At 49.2% G+C, this 25,533-nt stretch overlaps 1 protein-coding gene across 1 annotated transcript in view; it reads left to right on the top strand.

The window, feature by feature from the left end:
• ABCA13 (ATP binding cassette subfamily A member 13) overlaps positions 1 to 25,533 on the top strand; it is a 320,465-nt gene that overhangs the window by 118,329 nt on the left and 176,603 nt on the right. Inside the window, exons 31-33 of the mRNA XM_045089507.1 lie at positions 6,131 to 6,307; positions 8,063 to 8,369; positions 24,161 to 24,275. Of these exons, the coding sequence (XP_044945442.1) occupies positions 6,131 to 6,307; positions 8,063 to 8,369; positions 24,161 to 24,275 (599 nt within the window). The remainder of the gene's footprint in view (positions 1 to 6,130; positions 6,308 to 8,062; positions 8,370 to 24,160; positions 24,276 to 25,533) is intronic.

Below are 25,533 nucleotides of genomic sequence, written 5' to 3'. Positions count from 1 at the left end.
TGTAGCAATTTCACAGAAGGTTTGTCCAGTCAGGCTCTTGATTTTATTCCTTAACTTTTTAAAGGTAACTGTTGGATTGTTACAAAAGCAATTTATGCCTGTTGTAGAAATATTAGGAATACAAAGAAACCAAAAAAAAAAAAAAAAAATCTATGCATAATCTCATCATCAGAGGCAGCCTGGGGCTAATTTTTCAGACAGATTTGCACGGCTCATGCGAGCGCGGGTATGTGTATTTTCACAAAAATGATCACACTGTTTACAGTATTCTGCAAACAGCTCATAAATGGATGCTGGCGGTTCCTGCGTGGTACAGTTGGTTAAGCATCTGACTCTTGGTTTTGTCTCAGGTCATGACCTCAGGGGTTTTGGATGGAGCCCTGCATTGGGTTCCTTGCTCAGCGGGGGTTCTGCTTGGGCTTCTCTCTCTCCCTCTGACCCTCCTGGTGGTGCTGTTTCTCTCTTTCTCTAAAAATAAAATAAATAACATCTTTAAAAAAATAAAGAATTGGATTCTGTTGCAAAGATTCTTCATGTCTTTCAGGACTTCTTGTTCCTAAAAGTCTCCTGTCCAGCCCCCTACCACATCCAGCCCCTAGCACAACCTACTTTAAACTTATTTAGCTGTTTCTGTGGATTGTATCTTTGTATCATGGCCTGATACATTACGTATAGTTCTATCTTTACATAGCAGTTAATCCATTTCCCCCGCTGGGAGAGATACAGCCTTGCTTCTTCCTCCTGGCCCCATCGCTCCCCTGCGGTGATGTGATCGTTTTCCTTATAGCCACATCACGACCAGATGAATACAGTTCTGTGCAGAATTAGGCTGCAGGTTATAATGATGTTTCCTTTCTCACAATGTTTCCCTCTTCCTAGGCTTTCTGTTCTTTGGCTCCCCAAGTCCCCTGCCCTCCATGCCAATGTGCCACCCTTCTGGAGGGCGGGGGGACGGGTTCCCTCCATCTGTGTGGACAGACACCTGCTGGCTTGCCTTCCTGCCCCTGGGGCTGGCGGGTGCCCCTGAGTGCTCCCAGGAATTGCCTGCTCTGTTCTCCCAGGTGGGAGACCGAGTCTCCTGGACTCTTCAGCCTCCCCACTCTTGTTTTATGATCCTGTTTTGCTGGTTGATATCTTAAAATGTCAGTCTGCAAGAGGGTGCATGGGAGAAGCATTTCCTGAGCAATTTTACTGTATAAATTCACTGTTACATCTGAAGGGTATGTGGGAATATTCCCAATTTCACAGATACATTTTGATTTGTGTTCCTCTCTCTCTCTCCCTCTTCATACTTTTATTTTTTTGATCAGTCTTGTCAGAGGGTAATAAATGTTGTTAGTTTTGTTTTTTTTTTTAATAAAACAAATGTTTGGCTTTAGTGATAATTGTGTTTATTTTCTATTTCATTGACTTCTGGGTTTTTTTGCATGTTTTTGTGTTTTGTTTCTGGTTCTGTCCTTTCACATTCTTTGGTTTGTCACCTTTTTTCTTTTTTTTCTTTTGGTAACTTCCTGAGAGAGAGAGATTTAGATCTGTGATTTCCACCTTCTTTTTCTTTCTTTGTGTGTGTGTGTACACACATACTTATGATGACACGCTTGCCTCTAGACATTGCCTCATTGCCTCTCATAGGTTTTGATGTGTTCTGTTTTCATTAGCATTCACTGTAGTGTGCTTTTCTGATCCTTGGGTTGTTTGAAAGTTTATAGCTTATTTTCTAAATATCTGTGATTTTCCATTTATTTATTTACTTTTTAAGATTTTATTTATTTGTTTGTTAGGAACATGGTGGAGAGAGCACAAGCAGAGGGGGCAGCAGGCAGGGGGAGAAGCAGGCTCCCTGCCAAGCAAGGGGCATGACACAGGGCTGGATGCCAGGACCCTGAGATCATGACCTGAGCTGGTGCTTAACTGACTGAGCTCCCCAGGTGCCCCCTTACTGTTTTTTTGTAGAATCATTCTATCTGTTATTCACAGGTGTGTGTGAAACTTCCCATTCGGAATGTGGACTTGTCTGTTTGTCCTTATGTTCTGTCAATGTAGGGTTTATACAGTTTGAGGCTGTGTTTTGTCTTTTATTGCTAACATGTTAGATATTTATATTTTCTTCCGTCGGCTTAGTTTGGGGCTGCTGGGTGAGTCTGCTGGTAGTGTCCGTGGCGGGTGAGGCCTGCTATTATGTTCTGTTTTCAGGTAAAACAGCGTTTCCTCTCTGGGATTGGGGTGCAGGAGTTTGCCGGCTCAGTTCCCTGCCCACCTGAAGCTTTCGAAAGGGCTCCTCCTTGTCTGAGTCCCTGGCCTGGCTTCCTGGGTGGTCGAGACAGCATATTTTATTCCCTAGGAGATGGGGCTATGAACCAGGCCATCAGGACAGGACCAGAGCCTGCACAGCTCATGGTGTGGGGAACTGAATGGGGCAGAGTGTGCGCTGAGCCCCCTGCTCTGCCGACGGGAGAAGCCATGGGCTCTGCCTTCTGCTCAGCTGCCTGCAGGGCTGTGAGTGCGCTCTGATTAGGGTCCCTGGAGACAGAGGCTGGAGGCTGTGTTCAGCCACGGCAGGACTTCAAACAGATTCTTGGCTGGGGCATGGTGGGACAAGCAGCCCTAAAGCTCTAAGGCCCTTTGTCTTTTTAGATTTGTTTTAAAAAAGTATTTATTTGAGAGAGAGTGAGAGCAGGAACAGCGGAGAGGGGGAGAGGGAGTGGGGGAAGCAGACACCCTGCTGAGCAGGGAGCCCGATGCGGGGCTTGACCCCAGGACCCCGGGATCACACCGTGAACTGAAGGCAGACACATAACCATCTGAGCCCCCCAAGCACCCCTTGTTTGTCTTAACTCGAGGCAACCTGCATGCACCCCAAGGTCCCTGATGGGACGAGGCCATTGTTCATCGTTCTGAGAACTGGCCTGCGGGCTCCATCTACTGTGTCGGCTTGAGTGTTGATGGGCTGCCTGACTCCAGTCATGTGGGGCCAGAAGACCATGTCAGTGACAGGTGGGGCCGAGTCTCCATTCCCCTGCCTGGGCAGGAGCAGGACTGGCCACTCCGGATTATACTCCCGGTTTCCTAAACACGCTCTCTGGTGGGAAAGGCCCGGGAGCTGTCCTCAGCCATGGCTCTGAATTAAACCCCAGTGGGTGAGCTTACAGAGCACATGTTCTGAGATGCGTCATTCACAATGTAAACACGCCCTTGGTTTGAACCGTCCTGTAAAATTCCATACTCTGCGGGTGTCCCTCCAACACAAGAGAGCGAGCAGTAGGCATACCAGGAGCCCCTCACAATGCATGCTTTGGTCTCCCTCTTTCTAGTTGTTCTGTCTGCCGTCATCTTGAAGGGTTAAATGGAGACCACTGGGCCTGGCTCTCTTCTCCAGCAGTTCTTAATGTCAGCGTGAGCACTTCTTACATGGGCACTGAACAAACTTTACTTCTTAGAACAACAACACAGGCAAGATGGTTTTCCTCCCGTGGAAGACGAAGATGATGAAACTTTGCAGATCAAAATCACTTTCCAACACAAGGGGTGCCTGGGTGGCTCAGTCCGTTAAGCATCTGACTTGATTTTGGCTCAGGTCATGATCTTAGGGTCGTGGGTTCGAGCCCTGTATCAAACTCCTATATATGCTTGTCCTCCCTCAGTTCCCCCTCCCCTGCTCATGTGCACGTCCTCTCTCTTCTTCTATTTCTCAAGTATACAAATAAAATCTTAAAAAAAAAAAATCACTTTCCAATGCAAAACATGGAATCTGCTCCAGGTGCAGAGCCGTGTGCTGCTGACGTCCCTGCTACCATTCTTGGGCTCCCTGTAGCAGTTACTACGTGGGTATGGTGTCACTCTTCCTGTGCCCCAAGCTGCCCCCACCCAGCCCATGTGTCTCATGCTGTGGCTTTTGATGGCTGTGTGTGTCCCTGCACACGGAAACCTCTGACCTCAGCCCCCACCCACCGTGCTAGAATGAACCCCCCCACAGAGCAGACGGCACAGCTGCTGCACACGCATGGGCGCCTGCCCTCACAGCAACATTTCACAGTGTAAATGACGTCTCCAGAATGTGGTGCGTGGATGCTTCTTACACGGCATCCCAGGTCCCGGGGAGTCACGGAGTCAACATGGTGCCTCGCCCAGAAGCCTTTGCTGAAGCAGAGTCACGTGATGCTTTTGCACAGTTTCTGGCCTCGGCTCTGTCCCTGCATCGGCCGAACTGAGCCAGCTGTGCAGAGCCTGGCATCTGTGTTTCTGCAGCTGTGCAGAGCCTGGCATCTGTGTTTCTGCAGCTGTGCAGAGCCTGGCATCTGTGTTTCTGCAGCAGACAAACCGGGGCTTAGCGCTCTTTCTCGGTTGGGGTGGAGCTGGAGGTTGGTGATCTGGAAGTCTGCTCCCCAGGCTGGGCATCGCTCTGATCCTGTGCTATCCTCTGAACCAGCGTCTGATAAGCTGATATCTGATCGGATCAAGGATGCATATTCTGTCTGTGCCTCTGGCAGGGATCGATCTTCTCTAATATATTCCTAACTGTGGTATCAGGACGCACGGATCGCGTGCTTGGCCTGCTCTGGACACCGGCAGTGCCCGAAGGCTTACCGGCATTATTTCATGTAATCTTTAGCAAGATATCACCAGGCAGATTATCATCATCCCTGTTCCCTAAGCAAGAAATGTAGGGTGTCAGGGCTGAGCAGACACAGCTGCCTCTCAGGGAGCAGGGGGTGTGTACCCTATCTGACCCTTGGCCGTGAGGCCCCAAACATTTTTCCCCAATAGTAGGCCTGCTGTGTCTCCGTCTCCGCAGCAGATGTGGTCCAAACTGAGAGGCTCTCCTTCAACCAAACCCCTGTGGGCTCCCATTTAGCAGAGAATGTCTGGCCCCGTGGAAGTTGGCCTGGTGTCTCGGCCTAGGATCCCGAAAATCTGCTCAGGGATGGTCCTTATGGAAGTGGGTCCAGTGGCTGAGGGAAGGGCCACTACGGTGTTTAAGAGCTGCCCCTTGACTGTCTTATGTCTACGTGGTTCTATGATTCATTGTGTTTGTGTGTGTCGTAGGTGTGTAAAAACATGTCAGTGTGTTTCCATGTGCATTTACCCCTTCTTCCTTATGAAGTCTGAAGCAACTTAGTCTCTGGGGGTCTCTTAAGGAAGGAGGCCCAGAGGGATGGGGTGGCCTGCCCCAGTGGACTGCAGACACTTTGCCCCAGCCCACGGTGATACTGTGACATCGTCGACCAGCCCACGGTGATACTGTGACATCACCGACCCACGATCATCCCTATCCACTCCCTGTCATCATGCTGAACACCTCTGGAATCGTGTCCCTCCCCGGGCAGGGTTCTCGTGTTCTTCTGCGTCGTTTGGCTTTCCCACATCTCTCTGACCTGTGGTCCAGCTCTTCCCTGAAGCCAGAGCTCACATACCGCATCCTCCTCCACATTCCGTGCTGAAGAATGGGCCCGCTTTACTCCCCGGGTCTATTTCCATTTCAAAGGCACAAACCTGGGCAGAGTGCACTAGGATCGGATTTTCGTGGTGACAATGCCCCTTGATCCTGGGTCACTGTCTCTGCAAAGTTAATATGACAAAGCGAGTGACTTTCACAAAATGCCCAGTGTGATGGTGAAGGCATGTTTTCTGGAATTTCTCAGTGCCAGGTTGGAACAGTAACGTGTTTTTTTGCCGGGTTCTGTGAGCAAGGCCTTCCGTGCTGCTCGCAAGACTGCCTCCGATCGGCGGCTTCTGTGTGTCACCCACCGCCCAGCATCCCTGGGTCATAGGCTCACCCGCTGAGCTTCCACGGCTTTTCATTCTCATGTAAGGAACGGCGTCACAGGACTGTGCTCAGAGAGCACAGTTGGGACTCCTGGCTGGCTCAGTCAGTGGAGCCCGAGACTCTTGCTCTCAGGGTCACGAATCTGAGCCCCACCTTCTCGGAGCCTATTAAAAACAAAAACAAAAACAAACAAACAAACAAACAAAAAACCCAAACAAACCCCAAACCAAAACCCAAAAGGCAGAATTGATAGCCAGCCAATAGGTAGCATATCTTGCATACGAACAGAGTGTGACTCAAGAAGGGATTTTTTCCTCCCCGGGACTGAGTGAACTTGTAACATCCTGTCCTGCTTACTGTCCTCAGGAGGGAAGTTGGACAAGATGTTTGCCCATGGAGGTGCCGGACACATCCGTGTCCTCGGCCGCATCTTGGTGAACCTCTCCTCCTGCGTGGTGCTGGACCGTTTCCAGGCACTGGAGTCTGTTGCCAGCCTGGAGGCGAAAGCCCGTGAGCTTATGCGACAGAACAGCTTCTTGGCTAGTAAGTATTCTGTGAGAAAATGCACTCCTGCTGGCACCGGCTCCCCGGGGGCTTGCCATTTTGCGTATTTCCCCCAAACGTGTGGGCCAGTAACTCAGAAAAAGACCTCCTTTCCCGACAGAACGAAACCAGGCAGAAACTCACCTTGAGTCAATGAGTTGTGTCTGTCTGTGTCTCAGATCCTTGGCCCCACACCATTCCCGGCACCTGTTTTTACTAGTTTATGGTGTCATTTTACCATTAAATCTCACACGATAAAATTATATCTTTCCTGGTTAAAGTTATGCTCACATCACTTTGACTCTTTTCTTAGTATCTTGACGTTCTGAGTGCGCAGGGAGCGGGGAGACAACAGCCAGTCCGACTTCATCCATTGATGCCCATTGGTTCAGGATGCACGATGTGTTCTCGAATCCTGAATGGACATTGCATTATTTTTTTTAAATCTGGGTTTGTATGAGTTTGCTGAGGGCCGCCATGACAGGACCACAGACCACATGGCTTCGACGACAGAAATCTCTATTCTCTTGGGTCTGGCCAGAAGTCTGAGATCCAGGTGTCAGCAGTGTGGGCCCCTTCTGAGACCATGAGGGGAGCACGCTCTAGCCTCACCTCAGCCTGTCAGTGGCTGCCTTCTCCTGGGTCTCTTACCATGTCGGCTTTGTGCGTGTTTGGGTCCACATTTCCCCTGATGGAGGACACCAGTCCTTGGGTGAGAGCCCACCCTAAGGACCTCCTTCTCAGTTGACCATCTCTGTGAAGACACGCTTTCCAAGGGAGCTCACCTTCTGACCTGCTGGGGGTTAGGACTTGCACATGTGAACCTCAGGACTGTCCCGTCCCACCCCCAACAGGCACTGTGTATGAAATTCAGAGAATTCATGTGCCAGAATCGAGTCCCTATGTTCACATTTTGAATGATCTTTATATGCAACAGATGAATCATTGGACATTATTTCCAAAAACAATGATGTACTCTATGTTGGCTAATTGAATTTTTTTTAAAAAGATTTTATTTATTTATTTGACAGACAGAGATCACAAGTTTGCAGAGAGGCAGGCAGAGAGAGAGGGGGAAGCAGACTCCCCACTGAGCAGAAAGCCCGATGTGGGGCTCGATCCCAGGACTCTAAGATCATGACCTGAGCTAAAGGCAGAGGCTTTAACCCACTGAGCCACCCAGGTGCCCCTGAATTTAAATTAAAAAAAAAAAAAAGGAATGATTGATAACCCCAAAGACATTGGTTCCTTTTCGGAAATCGAAATCTAGCTGACACACATGACATCAGTACAGTGTAACAACTCTACGTCCTGCCTTGCTCACCACAGGCAACGCGAGACCTCCTGTAACCATAATGTTGACCACAGTCCCTGTGCTGTTCCTTCCATCCCTAATCTTCTCCTTCTACAACCCAAGACTGCACCTTCCGCGCCTCATTCTCACGCATGCATCTCTATCCCAGAAAAGCAAAGTCTGATTATCTGAGCAGCCTGCTGTCATGTTTCAAGTTCTGGAAAGATGCAAAAGAAATCATTTTGTTACATTAGTAGGCTATTTTGTTGCAAATAACCGGGACACACAGCAGGTGTTTATATAGATAGCATTGCCTGCCTGCCTGACAGCGAGACTCAGCGATGCCTCTCCAGGGCGTGGTCGGTTCCCCAAGAGGGGGTTGAGTCTCACGGCTCATCCACCTTCCCTCGACTCCTGCCCTTAGGGTGTGATGACCCCTGTTTTCCCTTTTCTGCCGACAGGTGTCATATTCAACACTTCCCTGGCGGACAGGAACTTGGGGGCCCCGTCCCTGCGGCTGGCACCCCACGTCACCTACACTATCCGGACCAGCATCTTATACAGCATGAGGACAGACTTGGTGAAAAACCCTTCCTGGAAGTTTCATCCTCAGAGCCTACCAGCCGATGGGTTCAAGTACAACTACATCTTTGTCCCTTTGCAAGACATGATCGAAAGAGCCATCATCCTGGTGCATACCGGGCGGGAGGATGTGGAACCAGCTGTGCAGGCACAGGCCATGCCGTACCCATGCCACACCAGGGACCTGTGAGTAGACACCACACATCTACCTCACCCACACCCCCATTTTATGGAGGGATACGCTTTGCGTTTGGACCCCTGCCTAGAGGAAGTCTTGGAGCTTCTCTGTAGTCGCTCCAAAGAACATTTTTTTTTTCAAGATTTTATTTATTTATTTGACAGAGATCACAGTAGATAGAGAGGCAGGCAGAGAGAGAGAGGGAAGCAGGCTCCCTGCTGAGCAGAGAGCCCGATGTGGGACTCGATCCCAGGACCCCGAGATCATGACCTGAGCCGAAGGCTTAACCCACTGAGCCACCCAGGTGCCCTCCAAAGAACATTTAAAGAAAGTCCATTTCCCCTTCTAATTCCTTCCAATTGACTTAATGATGCCCAGGGCCATCCAGACACAGAAGTGATTGTTGAGATGACGGGATCCTGTGGGACTTTGAATTTGACACCAGGCATCTGTAGCTCTAAAGACCCTTCAGAGTGAGTCTGGACAGTAGTCACAAGGGTTTCGCGTGTCGGACTCCAGATGTCCCCCATCTGAGCTAGGGAAACAGACAAGGTCACGTCCTCTCCTGTGCCAATCCAGAAAAATTCGGCCTACTTGCGGGGAAGAGCGAGATCCCCAGAGGCTGGGGACTGTGCCTTGGGGATGTGTGGGACAGTCTGCGAACACATAGGAGTTCATTGGTGACCTGGCAGGTGCCGTCCCTGCGGGAGAGAAGCGGTGGTCAGTTACAGGCTAGCGCAGCTGGACCACAGCACTTGAAGGTGGGGGGCAGGCCAGGCAGGGCTCACAAAGTGGAGTGGGGGGCCGTGTCTGACTGGGATGTGGACCCCTGGGTGCAATCGGGTGGTCAGCGCCCTGACAGCCACGTGGCTGAGGTCAGTGGGGGGACTCAGTGTTGCGCGATACTCTTCCTCTAACCTCTTGCCCCAGGCCCAGACGAGGCTGGGGAGCACAGGAGGAAAGGGCCGGAGGGGAGGTCATCAGGGGGACCACCTGGGATCTGTTTGTTAGGAGAGCAGGCAGCAGATGCTGTCCTTTAGTGGGACACCTGCCACACAGAAGCAGGGGCACTGGGGTCACGCTGGCAGGATGGGCGTCTTGATGTCTTATGCCCTCCTTGTCTGGGCACGTGCTCTCCACACTATAACTCACTAGTGCATTTTCGTGAAACCAAAGGTGGTGCCACAGGGGAGCCTGTGTCGTCCTGACAGTGACTCTCTTGGGGGACTAGAGTGTGGCAGACAGACCAGAGGGTCAGAAAGACAGAGACCAGGGTGTCATTTTAACCCAGGGGCCGCCTCACTGTGCAGATCACTGCGAAGCCCCTTCACCTCCTTCTTCATAAAATAAAAGCATTTCTTTCCTTTCCAAATGACGATCGTTTTGGCTTTGAACATTTTCAGCCACTGCTTCTCTGCTCCTACATTATTTTTCTTGGCGGCAGCTGCTTCATGAGTAGAATTTGAGAAAAAGCCTTTTTCTGGCAAAGCGTCAGGTGCCAAACATCACAGCAGCCTATGTGCCAGGGTGTTGTGGGGATGAATGACCTGCTTCCAGGTACTGGGAGAAATCGACTTTTTATGATGCTGTCTTCTCAGTTGGATCCCGGGAAGACGGCCCTCTGTAAGCCCTGTCCAGCTAGTGACCTCCACCGTGGGAGAGGAGCCCTGGGCCTGCAGGGGGGAGAGGAGGTTCCCTTGGGTCTGTCGCACAGAGGAGGCTGGGGTTACCTCGCCCGCCCCCACGCAGGGTGGCTCCCCGGGGGTATGCTGGGCAGAACGGAACAGCACCCAACCCTGCCAACGGCTTCATGGCGAGTCTAAGGTGGCCCATGTGGTCCGCTTTCCTTTCCTGCTGACCGTGGTGCTCGGTGAGCGGACTTTGGGGGAGGAGAGGGACGTTAACGTGTGCCTCTTCACCACTTGATGGTAGGTAAGCTCTTGGACTGAGGCCCATTCGGGCCTCGGGCTGGAGTGAGCTGAGTGCCCTGGCGGGATTCCGGGGTCACAGGCTTCCTTGATCCCGTCTGTTGTTGAAGCATGGCTGACGTGCGTGGGTGTTCCGCAGCTGTGTGTGGCTCCCCACGTTCTGTGTCGCCGTCTGTCACCGTCTACTGGACCATGTTATGGACCAAGCCATGCGTGGCATCTCCCGGACTTACTTAATTTACAGCAGGGAGTGCGTCGGTCTCCAGCCCATCACCTGTTTCGCCCATCCCCCTCCCCTCTCCTGCCAGTTTTTCTCTGTAGTTACAAATTGCTTTCTGTTTTTTTTTCTTGCTAGTGTTGTTTGTTTATTTTATTTATTCATTTATTTGTTGTTGTTGTTGTTTTAGATTCCACATATAAGCACAATCATTTGGTATTTGTTGTTTTTTTGTCTGACTTATTTCGCTTAGCCGAATACCCTTGAGATCCATCCATGTTGTTGCAAATGGCAAGATCTCATCCTTTTTTATGGCTGAGTAACACACACACACACACACATCTGTATAAATATCTGTGTATAATGTATCCTAATACATATATGAATATATGACATAGAGTACATATACACAGCGGGACACTTTCCAATGGGTGGAAACATTTCTGTCTTGAGCTGCCTGACCGGTGTGTCCTGCTACCATCCTGGGTCATGGACTCATTTTTACTCATCTCCTCCCTGGGCTCCCACGGTGCTATTTCTCAGAAGTCTTATTCTACTCCTTTGAAGGAGGTGAAAACCTACTGTCCTTTTCTGAAAGAGTCGAGCTTTGGAGGCTCTCATGGCCTTATATCCTTCTTTCATTAATAGTTTCCAAAGGTGCCTGTCTCTTGAGGGCTGGGTGTACCAGCAGGAGCCTGAGGCTCCGTGGAGATCCTATAAGATCCTGACACTCAGCCATCTGAGGGATGGTCCTGAAGTCCGGCTTCTACCACAGAGCACACTCCTGTGAAATTTTCAGTAGCTCCCTACTACTCGTGGATTACATGGTCCGCATATAATCACTAGCTAGACAGAGGCTTACAGAGTACCGTCTTCCCGAGATCCAACTGAGAAGATAGCATCATAAAAAGTCGATTTCTCCAAGTACCTGGAAACAGGTCATTCATCCATCCCCACAACACCCTGACACATAGGCTGCTGTGATGTTTGGTGCCTGACGAATTATGTGGTCGTTAATTGACTTATTTGTTCAACTCTATTTCTATACCGTTTATCGGTCTCGAGACCTGGGTGAGTCAGTGAAGGGACAGGCTGAATCCCTGCTCTTGAGCCCGAGCTCAGGGACGCGGTCCACGCATACAGGAAGCAGCTTGAGTTGAATACAGGGAGGAGGTAAGCCCCGGCCAGTAGGAATGAGGGTGGCCAGGAGTGCCCGGAAAATTATTAATGTGGTTAAGGTCAGCCTTGCCAGGAAGGTGACGTTCAATCTGTTAAAAAAGAAAGATTCCACTGAGTAAATTTAAAGATCAAATGGACTTTGTTCAGGGATTCATGAATCAGGCGTTAGGCATCGTCCCTTTCAGCAAACACGAAGGCGTGCCCGTAGCTGTAGAAAGGGGAAGGCTTTTAAAGGCAAAGCAAGAATGTTTTAAAGAAATTATTAGCCAAGAACACATTGTTTCAGGCAAGGTTGCCCTCCCAAGGGGAGCCTAAGGGGTCTTTCCGGGGCTCGCTCTCCTGCTGACCAGATAATCCCGGGTTGACCGGTTAAAGCTTATGTACATTCCTAGTGGGCTGGAACTTAGGCTAAGTATGACCTCTTGGTTCGCTGACCTGGGTTCAGCCCAAGTGACTCTTACAGGCCTGTTCTCTCTCTCTCTCTCTCTCAATCTTTAAAAATATATATATATATTTATTTGAGAGAGAGAGAGTGGAGAGACAGAGGAAGAAGGATAGAGAAAATCCCAAGCAGCTCCTGGCTAAGGCTGGAGCCCAACCCCACAACATTGAGATCATGACCTGAGCTGGATTCAAGAGTTAGATGTTCAGCCGACTGAGCCACCCAGGGCCTTCCCTACTCCCCCCCACATTGCCTCTCTCCCAGAAACACAGGGAGTGCCCTAAACCAGAGGAGCAGCCAGTGCAAGGGCCCTGGGGCAAGGGCGGCCTGCAGTAGAGAGCACAAGAGCGAGAGGGTGGGAGTGGAACTCTAAAGCTACCCACAGAAATCCCGGCTGCCGGTGGGCTGAGGGGTGTGTATGGCCGCTGGACGGTTTTGAGCTGGAGTGATGCCATCTGACTCATGGCATGAAGGCTGGCACGGGCCTTCATCATTAGCAGGCTGACGTGTTTCCCCACGTGACTGTGGCCTGGTCTAACCCAGGGACAGATTCTGGTTGCTTTCAGAAGGGAGGTGACAGATTTGAGGAGGGTGTGATGGAGAGACATCGAGTTGGACTACTGTCTGAGGGTTGAGATAGGCTTTGGCAGTGGTCTGGGGCCAGTGGGTGAGGCTCCCATGTGGGGCAGATGGGTCCCCAGGGCCCTCTCCAGGAGCTGCCTCCGTGGAGGGGAGGGTAGCCAGTGTGGGGGGGGGGCGGGCAGGAGAGGCTGGAGATAGGGACAGCACACCTGGAGAATTGAGTGTGGACCTCCCAGGAGCCCACTGTATGCGGGGGGAGGGGGAGAAGCGGGTGGGAATCGGGCAGCAGAAGAGAGGGTTTTGTCTCGTTTTAAATTATTTTATGTTATTTGTTTTTGGTATAGGGTCTGATCTGTTGGGAATAGTTGAGCAGGAGGGAAGAGATAATAATAATGAATATCTCCTCCTTCTTCCTTCTTCTCTCCTACTCTCCTCCCCCGCCTCCCCCGCCTCCCCCCCCCCGCCTCCCTCCCTCTCTCTTCGCCTCCTCCATCTCTACCACCCCACTCTCTCCTCCCTCCTCCAAGCCTCCCCCTTCCATCTTCCCTCCTCCCTCCTGGATCCTACCCCCTCTTCTCCATGCCTCCCTCCTTACACTCCCCCCTCCTCCTCCTCTTCCTCCCTCCATCTGTCTCTTTCCTTTATAATCTGCCAGCAGCCCCTGGAGCTGATGTTTGGAGGGGCAGACACGGGGAAACGCTCCTCTGGGGTGGCAGACTTGGGTGGGAGCAGGACGTGCAATACAATTTAAGGTTCCTTCCAGCCCCGAGATTCCCGGGTGGTTAGAGAGTAAGACAACTTCCTAAAAAGGTTTTCAGCAAAATGAGAACCCTAACAGAGGGAGAAACAGGCTCCCTGCTGAGCAAGGAGCAGGACATGGGGCTCCATCCCAGGACCTCGGGATCATGACCTGAGCCGAAGGCAGACTCTCAACCGACGGAACCTCCCAGGCACCCCCAGAAATGCAGTTTTATATCCTTTCTCGTGCCCCTCAAAGCTCCCATGGATCCATCTCCCTGCTGGCCACAGAGCTGTTTTGTTCAAACCCCAGGTCATGGTGTGTCCCATTTCCCCCAGTCTTCCCCATCACCAGTAGCCACAGTCATGCTCCTCTGAACACTGGGTCACATTTTCCCACACATCTCGTTCAGCCATCGAGAGCCTGGTAAGGCTCACACGGGTCCTGTTATTCCCCACAAGGTCTCCTGCTCTCTGAATGCCCTTCACGCCCTCAGGGAACTAGTCATCGCCACTCAGTGCTTACAAACATTTTGTGTGGGAGCATGCGTACCCCCTTGGTCACTCCGCTACCCTTTCACTCTGTCATCTGTGAACATCTGACTTATATTTTCTTCCATTTTCTGAAGAGCTCTGGGACCAGCGGGAGGGTATGGGTGTCCTGAAGCCTGGGTCTGTTTTGTGCCTGGGGACAGCAATGCAAATTGTCTCCTAAGCAGATTGAATCAATCACCGATGACCGATGACTTAGTCCAACCTTGCCCGTCTCGTGAAGCTGCCATAAGATCTCCAAGGGACGGGGGCTGGAGAGTTCCAGGTTGGGGAGCAGGTGGAGATGCAGGGACTGTGGGCTGTGGATTGGGGGAGCCCGGCGCTGCCTCCCCAGACCTCATCCCAGGCTGCTCTTCAGTGCGTTCCTGAGTTAACTCTCTTACAAAAAATTCAGCTGAGTATATTGGAAGATCTAGTTGGCTCTATGAAGTGATTCTTGTTCTGGCATCATTCCCTCAGGCAAACAGAGGGGAACTCCGGGGCAGCACCAAATAGAAGGTTTTTCTAGGAAGGAACGTGGGGTAAAGCAGTTAGGAGCCAAGACAAGAAAGGATTGTTTCAGGCAAAGTGGCCTTCCCTGTGGGGAAGGCTGGGGGCGTAGTATGTGGATCACCTCATCTTCCTCTGGGAGGAGAAGACCTCTTTGACACCTTACCTCATCAACGTAGATTAGAACATTCTAGATTGATGGACTTAAGATCTCACTCCTGGAGAAATTGAAATTATAGTGAAGTCTTGGTTTGCTGTACTGGGAAGCAAGTGACTCCAGCTGGGGTCTGTGGCTTTCTTTCTCACCGCAGGTCGTCAGAGTCTCTGGTAACAATCTGGGTTTCAGAAGGGCATCAGGAGACTATGTGTGCTCTTGTGTGATGAGCCCCTAACTGTGGGACATGGGGCTACCTCAGGTTGTGTGTGATGGGATTGAGTTGTATTGTAGGACCCCAGCTAGCACATGAGGATTCTTGGTGGTCGGGGAGCCCCTGACCTCCAAGCTGGGCTTGGGGCTCAGACCTTTTAATAGGTGAGCTTGATGAAGAGGGAGTTTTGTACCCATAGTCTGAGCTAACAGTTTCCAAAGTCTGTTTCTTCGACATGCTAGGTCCTGGCAGCCAGTCCTGCCTTCTGATGCTGCACGGCCTTCAAGCATTTGAGATCCCCTTCCAAATCCCAGATGTGGAATCATGAGATGCTGGCATCAAAAGTTGCATTTGGGGGTTCCTGGGGGGCTCAGTCTCTTAGACTTCTGCCTTCGGCTCAGGTCATGATCCCAGGGTTCTGGAATGGAGTCCTGCATTGGGCTCCCAGCTCAGCAGGAGGACTGCTTCTCCCTCTGCCCCAGTTTGTACTCTCTCTCAAATGAATAAATAAAATCTTTTAAAAAGGGTGGGGGACACCTGGGTGGCTCAGTGGGTTAAAGCTTCTGTCTTCTGCTCAGGTCATGATCCCAGGGTCCTGGGATCAAGCCCCACATTGAGCTCTGTGTTCAGCAGGGAGCCTGCTTCCTTCCTCTCTCTGCCTGCCTCTCTGACTACTTGTGATCTCTGTCTGTCAAATAAATAGATAGATAGATAGATAGATAGATAGATAGATAAAAAAGAAAGAAAAGTTGCCCCTGGAGTCCAGGTCCGGTTCTTGCTGGTCACAGAGCTGGGGCCAGGGATCTGTCACTGACGCTGGCCGGGGTCCTCTTGGTAAAGAGGATGCCGTTGCCCATCGCTCCTCCTCACTGGCCTATGGGGCTCTGCACAGAGGTGCTTGTGAAGACCAGACCTGGAAAGGGGGCAGGACCGGCCTGTGAGAGCCCACGTGCTCCTGGGTGGTACTCACTGCTGGGATGTTCTTCTGGGGTCCGGGGTCAGATCCAAGGTTGGAGGTGTGCAGGCAAGGAGGCTTCTTCCCTTCCCCCTGACGTTCCCAGGAGTTAGCAAACTTGGAACAAGAAAACGAAAGAATGGACATCCAATCTCCTGTCACTCACAGACACCCTGTGTAGGTCCCTCTGGAGCAGGCTGGGTGGGAGGGCAGCTCAGAAGCCCCCCTTCCCGGCCACCCTCCCCTCCCAGGCACCAGTCACAGGGGTCAAAGCCGCTGGTGAAGGCAGGGGGCCGTGGGTGGGTAGGCATGGGATCTCAGCCTGCTGGCCCGGCTCTGCCAGAGGGAATAGAGAGGGGACAGGAAGGTAAGAAGGTGGTGGTCCTTCTACCCAGCAGCTGCCTGGCTGGGTTTTTGTCCCGCATTCCTCTGTGATGCAGTCCAGGGGCTCTGGACTGTGTGCAGTGTGCAGAGGCTGGGCTGATGGGGACAAAACCAAAGCCGATGTCTCTGTGGTCCTTCCCCACTGTGTGACTCCCATGCAATGCCTTTATCACTTGCCAGTCTTTGAACTCACTGGATGGTGCTAATAGAGGCTGGCCACAGAGAGCCCACTCCTAGTGAGGGGTCATTGGAATGTAAATCGAGCATTTGCCACCTTCAGAAAAAGAGCTGGTGACAATGAATGTTTATGAAGATCAGACTGTCCTTTTAAAGAGGCTTACATCAATGAGAGCGTTTGATTTCCTGTTGGCAGACCTTTCTTATTTTTTTTTAAAGATTTTATTTATTTATTTGTCAGACAGTGAGCAAGAGAGAGCACCCCCAGGGGGAACGGCAGGCCGAGGGAGAAGCAGGGTCCCCCCATGAGCGGAGTCCAATCTGGGACTGGATCCCAGGACCCACGGATCATGATCTGAGCCGAAGGCAGGACTTAAAGGGCTGAGCCACCCAGGAACCCCATGTTTTCAGACTTTTATTGGTAGTGCTCTTGCTTGGGATCCAGAGCAGGGATGAATACACGGAAGAATCTGGAACATGCTCGTGTCGTTTATGCTGTCTGGACAGTAGGGAGCGTGTGGACATCCTGTTCTGACTTCCTGGATTTTAATACGTTTCTTTTTTTATTGTTAGTGTTACAAGCAAATGATTATCTATCAAGAGTCGAGACTCTAATGGAAAAAAAATCCTACTTCATACTGTCTTTTTACACATTGGTCGTATTTTGTTTTGTTTTGTTTGGGGACTGTTCCTTCATGTGTTGTGGTAATGTGCCTTTTATATGCCTGACATCATGCATCTTGCTAGGAGTCGAGTGTCTGTGCTCATCCTTCTTTGGAAAACTGTGTGTCCAGCACTTGCCTTATGTCGGCTATGGTAGTTGCCTGTCATTCGTGGCCATGAGAAAAAATGTTCTCTTGTCTGCAGGAGGCTTGTAGGTTGGGGGACAGGAGGACCCTAGGGAGGCCAATAGCAGTGTCCCCTCCTTTGTGGAGGTCCTGAAGGAAAGCGCCAAAGGGCCTCGTCAGACCGTCACCCAATATGGAGGTTGGTGGAGGCTGGGAGCTTTCCTGCCAACCTCCCCCTGCCGCTAAGGTGTTGGAAAGGAGAAGCCAGGCAATGGTTCCTGTCTTCCCCTTTCTCCCTCCTTTTGTGGGTATCCCTCCTATGACATGCTTCCCCCATGCCCAGGTGGATGAATGGTTTGATTGATTTTAAGTACATGCTATGCCTGACATGGGGCTTGAACTCACAACGCCATTATCAAGAGTCACATGCTCCACCGACTGAGCCCGTCAGGGGCTGCAATTTTAAAATTCAGACCTGTGACAAGTGCCCTCAGTATATTCTGGTTCTATTTTTTCCATTTTCATGGAACTATTTTTAGAGTTTGTGGATTCTGTCTGCATTCTTGCAGTACGGGTGTCGATGGTCTTTTCCCAGGAGCTGTTTGAGTGAAGTTTCTTTTAATTTCCAAGTGGAATTTCTCAGGAATTTCTGAAGTTACTCAGTGCACTTATAATAAGAAAAAAGAATAGATTGAAATTGCACAGGGGCGCCTGGGTGGCTCAGTCATTAAGCCTCTGCCTTTGGCTCAGGTCATGATCCCAGGGTCCTAGGATCGAGCCCGACATCGGGCTCCCTGGTTGGTGAGGAGCCTGCTTCTCCCTTTCTCACTCCACTGCTTGTGTTCCCTCTCTTGCTGTGTCTCTTTTTTTAAGATTTAAATAAAATCTTTAAAAAAAAAAACTGCTCCATATTAACATTTCTTTTTCAATCAAATTGACCAAAGCTGAAAACTGAATTGTACACTAACTCCCGGTTCCTGTGGCTACGTGAGAATTTTTACATTGCCTCCAGGAAACATCTTGATCACATCCACATTTTGAATTAATAGCATTTCTCTCTGTCAACTAATATATAATCTACTCTGGTGAATGATTTATGGGCACTTGGAAAGAATTTCTAATTTCCTATCTTGGGAATACAGAATCAGATCTATATTCATTTTGTTCTTTAGGAATTCTCTTTCCTTAAAGTTCAACCTTGCATTTGTCTTTGACTAAGGCAGATAAATCATGGTCCCCCTCCTACTTGGTTGTCTCTCTCCCTTTTCCTGTGCTGGTGGCATTTGAATGTTGTGTACAGAGGCTAATAAATGTCTTCTGAGTCCTCCTTTTACACATAAATCTACCTTGTATGAAAGTAACTTGATGATCCCTGCTTTTTTCCCTTCCTTTCTCCCTCCTGTTCTCTCTCCCCCTACATCTCTGTATTCCTATTTGTTTGATGTGCCTTTGCCCTTAGACTTTTTCCAAAATGTTTTGTTTCAGGTGTGTGTCTTGTACGTTTCATATACCTTCTTATTTAGGCAAGGTTAGGTCTATAAAGCATGAAATAAAGTTCCATGGATATATGTTCTTAGCTAAGTATTTTCCTATACTTATGATTTTACTTTTAAATTCATATTTAGGGGCACCTGGGCGGCTCAGTCAGTTAAGCCTCTGCCTTTGGCTCAGATCCTCATGAGTCAGGCTCCCTGCGGGGTGGAGAACCTGCTGCTTCCTCTCCCACTGTCTCTCCCTCCACTCATTCTCTCTCTCGCAAATAAATAAAATCTTAAAAAAATAAACTTATATTTAATAATGCTTTATCATGCTGGTGGTTATCTTATAATTGGAACTTCATATAAATAATAATAAAATAACACTAACCATATATATAAAATATATAAATATAAAATAATATATAATATATTTATTATATATATAATAATATTAACCATATATGTGTGTGTGTATATATTTTTTTTACCATGCAAAATAAAAATTCCTCTTCTTCTGTCATTAAATTTTCCTCTCCACCATGTCATTTTGGTTGATATTATGTCAATGTCTTCTCTTATACCATGAAAGATGCCTATGCTTATATTCTACATTTGTGAATCCTGAACAAGTAGCCTCTGATTTTGATAGTCATCAATTTATTCTTTCTTTCTGATTCATTTCTGCTAACCTTCCAATTTTTGTTTGTCATATCACTTCTACATTTCAGGGAACATAACATTTCCAGTCTGTCTTGTCATCTGAATTTCCATTTTTTGTTTTAGTCTTACTTTTACCAGAACACATGTTCATTGCTTATTATTATCCTTACCCTGTAATTTACTGGTCATCCTTGGGTGGGCTAAAATTTGTCTTCTAGTAATTTCCTTAAGATGATCATATGAGATAATGTAACCTGGGTTCTTACGTACTTAGAATTCTTTGCAGCATTTATATTTGAAAGGCAGCCCGGCTAGATATGAAATCCTTGACTTAGTATTTCCTCAAGTATTTTGTAGAAATAACTCCATTATCATTGGCCTTGGATGTGATTATGGAACAATCTGAGGCCATTCTGATATTTTCCTGCTTTTATCTGACCTGGTAATTTTGCCAAGTTGCTAGTGACTTGAAAATTCAATAAATTTAGTGGGATACATTTCACTGTAGACCATTCTAGAATAATTGTCCATGGCACAGGATAAGACCTTTCAATGTGTAGATTTCAGTTTTCTTGCCTGGAAACTTTTGATGGGTTCCAGCATTACCGATTTATTATCTTCCAGCCCTGGATTTTCTTCTTCAAGGTCTCCAATTGCATAGATTTCTTTTCCCCATATTTTTTATCCATAACATTTCCTTAATTAAAAAAAAATACCTTTTTCTTTATTTCTGTTTCTTTCAGTTGTGTTTCTTATGTCAGTTTTTTATGTCCCATACCACGTTTTGTGCGGCATTAATTTGACCAGTGCGTCTTCTAACTATATCTTGTTTGATGGCTACTCTCTCTCTTCTGTTTCTTTCAAGGTTCTCCCAGTTCCGATTTCCTATCTTCTTATTATCTTATCACCTCATCACCCAATTGTAACAGTTCTGCTGGGTGTGTTTTTCAATATGCGGAATTGCCTCATTAACTATTTTTCCATCGATGGCAAGTAATACATTCACTATTTTCATCTGCCTCGTGTGACCTTGTCTTTTTGGGCACGTGTTTTTCATTTGTTGGTAATGGTGGGACTCAACCACCTTTATTCTTTGTACGGATGTGCTGGATTTTGTTCTGGTTGTTATTGGTTCTGAATGAATCGGGTTTTCCTGCCCAGTCATTTGCCAGGGGGTCCCGTCAGTGGTGAGGACCAGGTGACTTTAATAGCCACAAGGACCGAGCGCTTCCACTAGATACATGTGCTCCTCACATAACGTTCCTCTTCTCTTTCCCTGGCAAAAGGGTCTGGGTGCAAGAGTGGTTTCTGACACCACCCACCTTAACATGCAGCTTGGCACCCACTTAACACATACTGTCCTATACCCTCAGGTCATGCCCCTAGACCTTCAAAGGTGCAGTTTTGATGGCATCTTCTACACTTGCAGGGGGCGGGGTTTCGCGGCTGACATCTTTCATCCGCGTTCCTGTGTGCTGCCTCCTTTTTTTTTTTTTTTTTTTTTTTTAAGATTCTGTGTATTTATTTGACAGAGAAGGAGATCACAAGTCAGGCAGAGAGAGAGGGAGAAGCAGGCTCTCTGCCAAGCAAAGAGCCCGATACTGCGGGGCTCCATCCCAGGACCCGAAATCATGACCTGAGCCGAAAGCAGTGGTTCAATCCACTGAGCCACCCAGGCGCCCCGCGTGCCGCCTTCTTGACCTTGATTGTTTCCAGTACTTCCAGGCATTTGTCAAAACTGAAATGGACGTTTTTCCCAACTCTTGTTGATTTGGGACTGGTGTTCAGGAGTGGAGTAGGAAAGGGTGAGGCACACAAGCCACGTATTCCAATTTCTCATTCCGTCCGCTTCTCCCAAGTAGCCTCACTCAGCCAGGTACGTGCAGAATGACTGGATGTTCCCTGGAATCTGCGGTTGTGGCTGTAAGGGCTCCAGAGCTGGGTTTACTCACAAGCCTGACACAACAACTTTGTCATTACGAAGATGTGGGTAGGTGGATGGGGGTTTCATAGGACGCGTACATCATAGCCCCAGGCTCAATAGAATCCTGACCTAGTGTGACTTCTGGGCAGTAACTCAGATGAATTTTTTTTTTTTTTTAAGATTTTCATTTATTTATTTGACAGAGATCACAAGTAGGCAGAGAGGCAAACAGAGAGAGAAGGGGAAGCAGGCTGCCCGCTGAGCAGAGAGCCCAATGTGGGGCTCAATCCAGGACCCTGAGATCATGACCTGAGCTGAAGGCAGAGGCTTTAATCCACTGAGCCACCCACGCACCCCACTCAGATGGAATCTTAATATTTGTGTGGGATACTTATGGGCTCTTTTGTAAGGCTCAAGGTGCTAGAAGAACAGAGGTCAATAGCTATCAATTCCAGTGCCCTTTTTTTTTTTTTTAAAGATTTTATTTATTTATTTGAGAGAGACAAGGAGCATGAGCAAGGGGGTGGGGTGGGAAAGGAAGAGGGAGAATCAGGCCTCCTGCTGAGCAGGGAGCCCAACCTGGGGGGACCCTGAGATCATGACCTGAGCCGAAGGGAGATGCCTAACCGACGGAGCCCTCCAGGTCCCCAGGTCCAGTGTTTTTAAGTAGAAAAGATAAAGTTCATGAACATCGACAAGCTCTTTTCAAATACCTCCCATCCCCCAAGTAAGCTCTGTATTCATTGTTTTTTAGCTTTACAAGTGATCCAAGTGTCATTTTTTTTTTCCTGTAACTTGGGTTAATCTGGGAGAAGAGATGTCACTTGTGGGATGTGCAGGTGTATATAGGATATGGTGCTTCCTCTTCCTAGCCTTCTACGTGCACTGGACACTAAAAAAAACAAGGACTAAAAAGCCTCAGAAAAATTGCCAAGCTGAGCGGCATGGGAGCTAACTTTCTAGTGTCTCTGGATCATGTTGGAGTCAGCTGATGCTTAGCTTTAAAATGCGATTCACCAAATTGATGGTCATTATAATCATCTCAGGCAGGGAAATGAATAAAAACAAAGACGTCAATCCGACCCCCCTTCTTTTTTTACTTAGTCACAGTTTCCCTAACAAATATTTTCGCATTTACTACGTGGACAGCCTTTGCCAAGCAGAGGAGATGCAGGGGGAGGCCTTACCGTCCAGTGGGAAGGACAGATGGTCCACACTGGGGCCAGCACTCTGAAGGGGAGGTCTGGGCAGGGGTGCCCTTGCAGGCTGTTGCAACAGGGACCAGAGAGCTGGTTCTGTCTCCGGTCAGCATCTTTGCCCGCCCCCTTGTCTTGTCTACATGGCTGCACATTTGCTGTGGCTTTCCCCCTCCCTCTTCATGGACTTTCTCTGTCTACACTGCATTCAGTCTTTCTAAAAAGCTTACACCTAATGGGTCCCCTCCCTATTTCCCTCTTCCCTTCTAAAACCCTTTTGCGGAATTCCCTTGTTCTTTGAGTAAATCTGCTGTCACCCGGGTATAGAAAATCCTTGCGGGATCTGGCCCCAGCTGACGCGCCACACCATCTCCCAACCCATGCGGTCCTTGGCCGCTCCAGAGCTGTGCCTCGGTGCTCCCGCCTCCAGGCCTTCCCTTGCTGCCTCTCTGCCTGGAGCCATCTTCCTTCAGATCCCTGACATTCTGGGGGACTCATTTCCTTACTTCATCCGCTCTCTGCTCTGACACTTCTCCCACAAACACCTTGCCCAGCTACCTGTTTGAGATAGCATCCCTACCCACGGAAGCTGTACTTCCTCATACTTGATGCCATACTGTGTATCTCCTTGTCCTGGTTTACATCAGGTGCACCCCCCGCCCCCACCTGGCCGTCAGAATGCAGAATGTTTCAGAACAGGACCTTTCTCTCTTCGGTTCATTCACGGACCACACGCCCAGTCACATGGCTTGCCCCTCTGGGCGGCCTCCTTGATGAAGCAAATAATGGATATGTGGGTCTAGAGCTCAGGGGGCATGAGGTGAGGAGGCAGAGCCCAGGGCTGGGCTGAGAAGTCACAGTAAGGGAGACCGAGGAGAAATGGAGAAAGCCAGGAGTGGTATAAAAGGTACAGAAGGAGGAAAGAAGGAGAGAGCTGTCACTGGCACCAAACACAGCCAAGAAGTGAAGACGGATAACAATGGAGAATGTCCCGTTGGGTTTGAGGAGTGGCTGTCATGGGCGTTCTAGGTAAGGGCCATGTCAAGTGTGTGTTAGAGAAGCCGGAGAGCGGGAGTGGGAAGTGAGTGGTTGAAGAAGAGATATGGAGACTTCTTTTCTTTCTTTTTTAAAAAATATTTTATTTATGAAAGAGAGAGAGAGAGAAAGAGCACGAGAGCAGGGGAGGGGGGAGGGGCAGAAGGAGAGGGACAAGCAGACTCTTTGATGGAGTCTGACTCGGGGCTCGATCTCACAACCCTGAGATCATGACCTCAGCTGAAACCAAGAGTCAGACACCAACTGAGCCACCCAGGTGGTTGGCCACAGGGAGAATTCCAACGATCAGTTTTCACATATCTTGTAAGGCCATAATCTATGGTCAACTGAGATTTTCGATTGAAGACACACAGGAGTCCCAACTAAGTAGGGGAGGTTGTAGTCATGAATGAGTGACCTGTGTCCTTCCCACGAGCTCTGCTTAGGAAGGCGTCAGAGGGCAGCAATTGGGGCTGGGGGACAGTGGCTGTGTGAGGGACCTCCAGCCAGTGTTTCTCCTTTGTGAGTTTCACACGCCTCCTAAATCAGGACGCCAGCCAGCCATCCCGTTGAAATGGCCAGACGAGATGTTGCCCCTTGAAAGGGCTTGGTCGCGCGTAAGGACAACGTGAAAACGTGTATGCAGGAGCCCTACCCTGGAGCCGCTTCCTTCGTCCTTGGGTGCTGACGGGATTACTTCCTTGCAGATTCTTGAACAACGTCGGCTTCTTCTTCCCTCTGATAATGATGCTGACGTGGATGGTGTCTGTGAGCAGCATGGTCCGAAAGCTGGTTTACGAGCGAGAGATCCAGATAGAAGAGGTAATCGGCCGAGCGCCTGCTCGGGGGACCAGCGGGGGCGGCGGGGGCTTTGGAGCCGAATCCTGTCCCATGACTAACCCCCGTACTCTGTTTCACCTGCCCTCCCCTCTGTTGGGGCCCCTGTGCGCAGCCGGGAGGGGGCCCCGGGAAGAGCGTTTCACATCGGAGCTGACGCTCTGCCAGGCTAACAGGTGTTTTCTGCGGGGATAGAAGGAAGCCCAAGGACAGGCAGGCCAGGTTCAAAGAAAGGAGCCAGCATCGCCCATTCAGCAAGTTTTAAACGACCCGGAAAGACGTAAGGGCAGACTCCCCACCTTGATTTAGGATTAAATCCCTTCATGACAGCCTTGATGTTCTTGTTTTACTACCGTTAAAACTTGAAACTATCACATCTGTGGTTAAGAAGGAACGTTCCTGAAAGTACCCAGTGAAGGCTGGCCTTTGTGGGGGATGGGCGCATGCACCCCCTTGCTTGCGTTATTAAGGTGAAGGAGCAGCGAGGTCAAGGTCTCAGTTCGCATTCAGTCTGACTGGGACGGGCACTGCTGTTTCCCACGTTGTTCACCTACTCAGAATGGAATTTTCCTGCATTTCTGTGTTTCCTCCTCACCCACCCAGCAAGGACCCTGGGCATGGGGACTGAGGACTGGGGGTCAGTCATGCTGACTTGGTCGCCTTTTACCAGGGAGCAGCCCCACCACCCTCCAAGATACCCCGAAGTTACAGATGGAAAATGAGCAGCTTACCAGAGACCTTCATCTCGTTATTACTTCAGGCTCAGTTGTTCTTGCAAAATGCCCTCTAACAGTCATGCAAGAGACCCCTCCCCAACCTGAACAGCTTAGGGTCCAGTATCCCCCTCCCTTCATTGTTCTGTTTGTCTTCCTTAAACCAAACCAACACCACTGAAATAAGGGAAAAAAAAAAAAAAAAAAAGATGGAAAACAACCAAAAACCAAACAAAGCAAAAAACTGAAAAAACAACATTGGGGAGGGTATGTGCTTTGGTGAGTGCTGTGAAGTGTGTAAACCTGGTGATTCACAGACCTGTACCCCTGGGGATAAAAATATATGTTTATAAAAAATAAAAAATTAAAAAAAATAAATAAATTAAAAGGGCAAGTAACAAAAAAAAAAAAAAAAACTGAAAAAACAAAAAAAGGAAAAAGAAGCAAAGCTGGCAAAGTCCGATTGGATAAGGAGGCGCAAGGCATGATGGCCATCGCTGGAGCCTGGGAGCTGGGGGCTGGTCCTGCCC

The sequence above is a fragment of the Mustela putorius genome, unplaced genomic scaffold, assembly GCF_011764305.1.
Source record: "Mustela putorius furo isolate JIRA1106 unplaced genomic scaffold, ASM1176430v1.1 tig00003845_pilon_pilon_pilon, whole genome shotgun sequence".
NCBI classification, from domain to species: domain Eukaryota; kingdom Metazoa; phylum Chordata; class Mammalia; order Carnivora; family Mustelidae; genus Mustela; species Mustela putorius.
Note: the sequence above shows the minus strand (reverse complement) of the source record. Positions and strands in the feature narration are given on the sequence as shown.